Source organism: Mustela lutreola, chromosome 11 (assembly GCF_030435805.1).
Source record: "Mustela lutreola isolate mMusLut2 chromosome 11, mMusLut2.pri, whole genome shotgun sequence".
Lineage (NCBI taxonomy): Eukaryota > Metazoa > Chordata > Mammalia > Carnivora > Mustelidae > Mustela > Mustela lutreola.
In genome coordinates, this window is record NC_081300.1 from 40,283,896 (window position 1) to 40,291,306 (window position 7,411).

A 7,411-nucleotide genomic window follows, 5' to 3' on the forward strand; every position below is an offset into this window, starting at 1 on the left:
AGAATAAAGAAGTGGGTCCTCAGAATTTGTCTTTTGCTATTCATCGAAGGTTAGAGGACATGAAAGCTCTCTTTTTTAGAATGTGTGTGTTTAATGACTACAGACCATGTCGAGTACCTGTTTAGCTTGAAAGACATTGGGAATTGGAACTTCCATCCAGAATTCAGCCAGAGATTTTTTTTTTAGTGCCTTTGCTTCTCTCTAAAATTCAATTTTTTTTTTTTTGAGAGGACAATGGGAGAAAAAAGTGAGTTCAAATGAAATGAGAAGTGCTTTAATTGGAATGTTTTATTGTCTCTGTCCAAGTTTCTAGCATAGCTTATAAAGTGAAAACACTGCTTTAACAAAAATGGAATACTACTGGTCACACAAAACCCTGTCCTTTCTCCTTCAAATCCGCCCAAGGAGGGGTCCCTCATTCTTCTGGGTTGCTGACAAGGGCTGTGGTGGAGTAGGAGTAGGGGCTGAGCAGGGCTGCAATGGTGTAGTGGCGGAGGCCAGAGTCGTTTGCTGTGAACACCACCTAAGAGAGAGCACAGACAGGGGCCGTTTCTATCAGAGCCTAGAATGTGAGTCACCAAGACGGAGACTACTGGAAGTCCAGTGCCAAGCTAATTCATTTTATTTGATGATTTCTTTTTCTGGAACAGATTGAACAAAAGGCAAAAATCCAAATATGCAGGTAAGACTCCATGGGAGACTGGCGCAGCTTTTGGAACAAGATTTCTTTCCCAGGCCTGTGTCATTGGGTCTATGTCTCTCTCTCTTTCTCTCTCTCATTTTTGTTTGCTTGTTTTTGCAAATTCACAGTAAAAATCAGGGTGGCCCTAGCCTGACTGAGGGAACTCACAGAAAGCCTAAATGCTCTTGTCCATTTTCTTGGTTTTAGAAAAAAGAGAAGAGGTAGTAATTGTCATTTGGTGAGCAGACAAGCGAAGAGAGGTGACTGCCATTCTCACCACCCACCAGGGACCCAGAACTGTAGAGCTGGCAGGGAATATTCTTCCCATTTTAGAGATAAGTAAATAGAGAGATAAGAGATAAGTAAACAAGAGATAACAAGAGATAAGTAAACCAGACCTCTGAGTTAGTGTTTGGCCCAAATTTATACAGGACAGAGCCAGGTTAGAAGTTAAGGCTTCTGTCTCCAAACCCAGAGATGTTTCTCCCTCTATTCCTTTGCATTTTTTAACACAAAGAACAAGTATGTGTTTATGTGTATAACTGCAATATAGAGTAAAAGTGATATATGGTTCTAGTTACAAAAGCAGAGTGTGGAGGCTCACGTGAGAATTTTGAAATAGACACATGGGGGTTGGAGCTCATTTGAGCTTCATAAGCTGTCCAATTGGACAAATTGTTGACCAAAGTGGTGTTCTGGTCTGTCATGTACTTTGGTCAGGGTTAGTAGGGCTTCTGAGACTCAGGGACTGGCATAGTCTAGATGCCAGAGTGAGACAAATAGAGAGGAATTTGGTTGGGAGAGAGATGGGGGATAGTGAGGAGGTCTTTATTATTTGTTTTGTATATAGGTCTTGGGTTGAGTTTTGGACCCATCATGGATAAACATGGCTTTTTTCCTAATATGGAAAAAGGAAGCCTTGGTTGTTTGAAGACAGGAGGAAAAAAATCTGATTGAACCATACTGAAAATAAAAATAGCATGAGGGCAAGAGGCAGTGAGAATCACCTAAGAATCTCTGAAGGAGAAAAAACATTCCTTAAAGGCCAAGTGTCTAGAATCATCTAGAGAAAGCTTCTTCCCTCTAACACTGACATTGTTCTCCAGCTCAACTTGATTCTTCCTCAAAACTGTAAATGGCATAAGCTGTGCTCAAAATCCCATGAAGTGAAGAGGACTATTAGTTCCACAGGAAATTTTCTACTTTCTTGGCAAGAGTAACAAGGTGACCTGGGTCCCTGGCAAGGGAGGAGGGGCTGATGCAGAAAAACAGCATTTGTTTGGGAGGTCTTGATCAGGAGAAGCTGGTAGGGGAGGAACTCATGGCTGGACCCATCAGCACCAGCCACTGAGGAGAGGCCCCAGGACTCATACTTTTCTGCCTGCCCTTTCTCACCCTCCAGATCCATGGGGCTGATATCCTAATTTGTCTGACATCAGTCCCTCTCCTTCTACCCTCAGAGCAGGAGTTAGTTTTCACTTATGCATTTCTAACATTTAGCAGAAAGTGTAGACACATAGAAGGCTTTCATTTTCCAAAGGTAAGTTGATTTAATACTGAGAGTAAGTAACAGACAAGGAAGCTAACACCTAATGACTAGGAGCAACCCATGGTGGGCACTATGGCCATGACTCCTCTCATTAGGAGGGGCCCACTACAGACAAGGGTTCCAAGAAGCCTGATCCTGTGTTCCAGGGTAGAGGCTGAGACTCTGCGAGCAAACGTTTTGTGGTAGGCTCCTCTAAGCCCTGCACGATGTAAACTAGGCTCCTTGTCTTGCTGCCAAGACTGAGGAGGAGCATTCAAAGGCAAGCCTCTTAGTAGATGGGGAGCCCCAGCTCCCTGGATGACTTGTGAGCCCCAGAAGTCAAACAGGCTCCTATGATTTTTTTGGTAACACCATCTACCAAAAGAACCGTTTGGTGTCAATTGAAAATCTCATCCATGACCAAGCCAGACATGATGGTTCTCTTTCATGCTGAGCTATTTTTCTTGCAGTTATTTGATCTTTGACCCCAACCAGCATGTCTGGATTCTCTTTCCATGACAGCCATCTGGTTTAAATGACTTAAGGAGTTACAGGCAAGGAGGAGGTGCCAAGACTGGGCCCATGAATAACTCAGAAGTTCCCACTACCTCATAAACAAAACATAGAGTGTGAACCAAGGGTTACAAATGTGGCTTTGTTGTTGTTTTTAGCCTGCTTTCTTATAGTAAGAAAGCTGAGGCACACCTGAGGCTAAGCCCAGCCTGGGCCCTGGTGGTCATTATTTCTACTTCCTCCTTTACTAGCCTGGGATTTTGGACAAGTTATTTCACTGTCCGTTGACTCAAATTCTTCCTCTGTAAAATGAGGCTAATAATAACAACCATGATGGGTTGTGGAGGAGGACTGAGTAGGTTAAATATAGAAAAGACAGCAGTCTGGCACGTGAGGTATGCTCAACCCCTGTTATTTATTGTGCTGCCATCACTATCTTGAATTTGTCATCTGTATGGGCATTACCTCAAATCGCTTCTCCAGACCTCTGGGAGCCAGAGGTGTTTTGGAATGAAGTGGGTTTTTGCTTTTTTTTTTTTTTTTTTTTTCTTTCAGATTTTAGAGAAGTAAAGTGGCACATCTATGTTTCATTACATAACACCCTGGGTAGGGTCTGGAGAGCTTCTAGTATTCCAACACATTAGCAGTTCTTCGGCAAGCGAATATTCCTAGTCAGTGGAATTAAGAAAGATACTAAGGAGCGTCGTGTAAATTCAGGTCATGTTACTAAGTAAGTTTCCACCAAACTTAGAAATAAACTTTTCTCTTCAGAGTTTTATACATTTCTGGCTGTAGAAACCGAAAAGGGGATCTAAGCTAGTTCCATGCTCTCCTTACAACATTTCCATGGCCTGTGACATGCAGACTGGGCATTGCCTGGGATTAACGACAACAACAAGAACACAAATAAAATACTAAAAAGCAACCCGAGTGCCTCTACGCTCTCACCTCTGCATATTCATGGAATGGGGAAATGCCGAGTGACTTCCAGTACGACTTGGTGTCTAATTCCACCTTGTACACCCCTTCTACAAATTTCTCAGCAGTTGTGAGCCCGTGAAGCTCTCCAAGTTCCTTGGTTTTCCTAGAAGGCAAAAATTATAGGTTAAGTTAGGCATTAGGGGAACGAATGCCAGGGCAAGGTGACACCACACGCGCACGCGGGCGTACACAAACCCACACACAAATCACATATGTGCAGTGTGTGTATGTGGGGGGGAATACATATATATAAATATACATATTCAGCAAAGGCAGAGAGAAGGAAAGGCAAAATCCTAGTTACTGAAATTTACTGAGAAGAAATTTGTCAGAAAGATTTCAAAACTTTATTCTAGATTTTTCTAAGGAGAAGAGAAGATATAGGTATAATGTTTCACCTCAAAAACAGGCATTGCAATTCAGGGTTGGTGTTTGGGTGAAAGTTCATAACTACCCCTGGAAGTGACCATGAGCCTCCAGGACTTTGCAGGCCCCATGACACCAAGGTCTTACTCCTTTCCCTCCCAGCGTGAGGTTGGCTTTCAGAGTTGGTATCACTTCAACACACGGGGGAACCCTGAAGTATGATAAGGCACCTGTATCTGAAATTATTTGCGTGTTTAATCTCTTAAATACAAGGCAACTCCTTTTAAAAAAATAACTAAGCCACTTCTATTACTACATACGTACCAGCTCCATTACTGATGTTAGAAATTGCCCTCCATTAGACCTCAAAAACTGACAGATAAAAATGGAAGTTGTCTTTACTAACTCTGATCACTGCTTTTCCACCTTTCTTCTTTTCTGGGAAGAAAAGATTTTCTTTCTTTCTTTCTTTCTTTCTTTCTTTCTTTCTTTCTTTCTTTCTTTCTTTCTTTCTTTTTCAGTCTTGTCAGAAGGAAAAAACATCCACATGAACATCCGAATGTTTGGTGTTTATTCGATCTCTTGCTTAGAATATTCTCTTAAGTACTTTCCACATTGTGCTTGGCATTTTAGATAAACATAAATGAATTCACAAATAAACACTCAGTTGAAACCACACCAACAGAAAAGGTCTTCCCAGGGATGGGTGAGGAATCATAATGCGGTTCTTGGGATTCAATTAAAACCCACAGAAGTTTTCCTTTCTGGAGACATAAGCACTTAGCAGTATCGTCTGGTGCTGAGGGTTTCTTGGCTACTCATTCACACAGTGAGTTGGTTTAGGTTTACTAATGTGCATTTTCTTTGAAATTCTTGCTAAAGGAGGTGGGAAACCACCATGAAAATTGGGCAGTGGCCACAGAAGGTAAGAAGTCACTGTTGCACCTGGTGTTGGGTGATTGGTCTGGGGCTGGAATTTGCTTATGTGCCTTTCTTGTCTGTGTCCATTCCTTACTGAGTGCACGGCCTCCAGCCTGGCACAGACTCGGTGCTCCACGTGTTCTGGTTAGACACAAGCGCTGAAGTCTGGAGGGTCCAGTTAAACTACAGACACGCACCTTGTCAGGGCTGTCCCTCAGTTCCTTTCCTTTCATTAATAAAGTAGCTCAAATTGCACTTTTTGCCTATAATTCCAAGCCAAGGACATGCAGCTTGAGTGTTTGGCAAAGGCACTGGGAAATCTGTGACACCCTTGAAATGGTGTATACATGTGTGTGGTGTGTGTGTGTGTGTGATTTTTCTGGGTTTGGAGATCATAGAAGATTACCTTCTTAAAGTGGTCTGTGACTCAAGAAGGCCATGGACCACTACTAGAGAAAGAAGGGGTGCTGGCTCCTCCTTTTCCTTTTGGTCTGTCCCTTCAGGGCATTCCAGGGGAAGCAGAACAAGAGCAGGGCATCCTCCCCATGACCTACTTGATCCCTGCCTGCATTCTTTGGCGAATGGCAAATGGTGTGAGGCACTCTCTCTAAGAAAAAGCGGGAGAATGAGCAGCTAGAACGAGATTCCCAGGTCCGGGCTGGTTGGGCAGCTTACCCAGAGGCGAAGAGCTCCCAGCTCTCGTCAGCAGCCTTTTTGAACACTTTCACGTCCACGTTGACAGCAGGGCTGCCTCGGACGGCGTCTAGGACTTTGACCATCAGAGGGCACTTGGATTCACCAGAGCCCTGGGGATAGAGAAGGCCAGGGAGAGGTCAGCAAAACTGATCAGAATGAAAAGATCTATTCTTTTTCTTGTTTTTTATTTTATTTATTTATTTAAGAGAGAGAGAGAGAGAGCGAGAGAGAGCGAGCACAAGCAGGGGGAAGGGCAGAGGGAGCAGGAGGCTCCCCGCTGAGTAGGGACCCTGATGTGAGGCTTGATCTCAGGACCTTGGGATCATGACCGGAGTCAAAGGCAGACCCTTAACCAACTGAGCCACTCAGGCACCCCTGGAAGGATCTATCCTTTATAGGGTTCGAAATCTAAAACAAGGCAAGATGTACATGCTAGTTCCATTTCCAGCAATATAAGTGTTGCTAGGTAATGAGCTCCCCTTCTCCATGTCACACAGACGTGATTGTTCCCAAAGCAAAGCTGGTTTATGCTTCTGTCCCCTATGATCGGCTGGGGACGTGCCTAATGAATTTTAAGGGAGAAAAGAGGCCCCCTGAGAATAATTGCTTTGTGAAGCCTCGCTATTTGAGTGGAATTACTGAAAAGACGCCATAGGCCCAAAGAGTGAGTTTCTCCCTGAGAACCCTTCAGTCCTCTGTTGTTGTTGTCATTCCCTCTTATTAGTTGTACAATCCTGTCGGACTATTTCATGACCCATTTAATAGTATTAGTTAATTCTTCCAGAGGACTTAAGAATTCGGTATTTGACTAGAAGGTTTTCTGCCAAGCCTTTCAAAAATTAATCAATAAAGACATTTTGATTAGCTGAAGGGAAATAAACTTTATAAAAAGATGCATTTCTGAAAACGTGATATTGGTAGCTTCGCGAAGATCATGTCTTTATTTCTACCATCTGAGGAAACAGAGCGGAGGAGCCAGGCCCCGTAACCCCAGGGCACCACAGCAACAGCGGGACACAAGGGTTCCAGCCCCCGTTCAGTGAGCTCTGCAGAACTTGGCTCATTTTGAAGTTCGACTCAATGATATTTAAAAGTCGATGCGGGCTACCCTTGTCCTAGTAACAAAAGGCGGCTGGCAGAGCTGAAAGAATTCATTTCTACTTCATCTAGCGGACCTCAGGGTCTGTATAAAAGGACTTCACAGAATCCAGCACTCACCGCAAGGCCAGCCTCTGACACAAGTACCAGTCCGGCGAGGCAAAGAAGGAGCAGACGACCAGAAGCCATCCTGTCAACAGTGCGCCGGCCTGTGAGGTGGCCGCCCCCAGCCTGGGCCTTTTATGCGCCCTTCTCCCAAGCCATGCCGCTGATCCCTGCCAACTGACTCCAAACCTGCTGATTCCGATTATTGACTTAATCAACAAAGGGAGAATAAGTAACTCACACAAATATGAACCTTGCTTAGAGAGATTAGAGCGTAGGAACATTAGCTCTATGAAATATTCTTATGCCTGATGGGTCAATGGCCAGCTAGATCACCAAAACAAAACACACAAAACCAAACAGTCGTGTTCTTCTCTCCACTTGGCTGGAGGTAGCTGCATTCTTGGGAATTTTCTTTTTTTTTTTTCTCCCTTACAGATTTTTATGCATTTTTTTTTTCCTTTTTCGTTTTCTAGACGTCTTGTCTCTTGTTTTAGATGTGAGATGCAAGTTGTAATAAT

The 7,411-nt window shown here is 43.7% G+C and overlaps 1 protein-coding gene across 1 annotated transcript; it reads right to left on the minus strand.

Moving 5' to 3' along the window:
• Positions 1 to 270: 270 nt before the first annotated feature.
• TTR (transthyretin) lies at positions 271 to 7,063 on the minus strand. The gene is made up of 4 exons (XM_059140347.1): positions 6,906 to 7,063; positions 5,667 to 5,797; positions 3,672 to 3,807; positions 271 to 523 (listed from the first exon to the last, which is right to left on the minus strand). The coding sequence occupies exons 1-4, from the start codon at positions 6,972 to 6,974 to the stop codon at positions 416 to 418; spliced, it is 444 nt and encodes a 147-aa protein (XP_058996330.1). The 5' UTR covers positions 6,975 to 7,063; the 3' UTR covers positions 271 to 415.
• Between the last annotated feature and the right edge of the window lie 348 nt (positions 7,064 to 7,411).

What these genes read in the sequence shown, in the direction of transcription:
- TTR (XM_059140347.1), bottom strand. Translation starts at nt 6,974, where the DNA reads ATGGCTTCTGGTCGTCTGCTCCTTCTTTGCCTCGCCGGACTGGTACTT. An exon ending in TGGGAGCTCTTCGCCTCTGG is followed by an intron (nt 3,808 to 5,666) that starts GTAAGCTGCCCA and finishes TTTGCCTTCTAG; the next exon opens with GAAAACCAAGGAACTTGGAG. An exon ending in CATTCCATGAATATGCAGAG is followed by an intron (nt 524 to 3,671) that starts GTGAGAGCGTAG and finishes GCTCTCTCTTAG; the next exon opens with GTGGTGTTCACAGCAAACGA.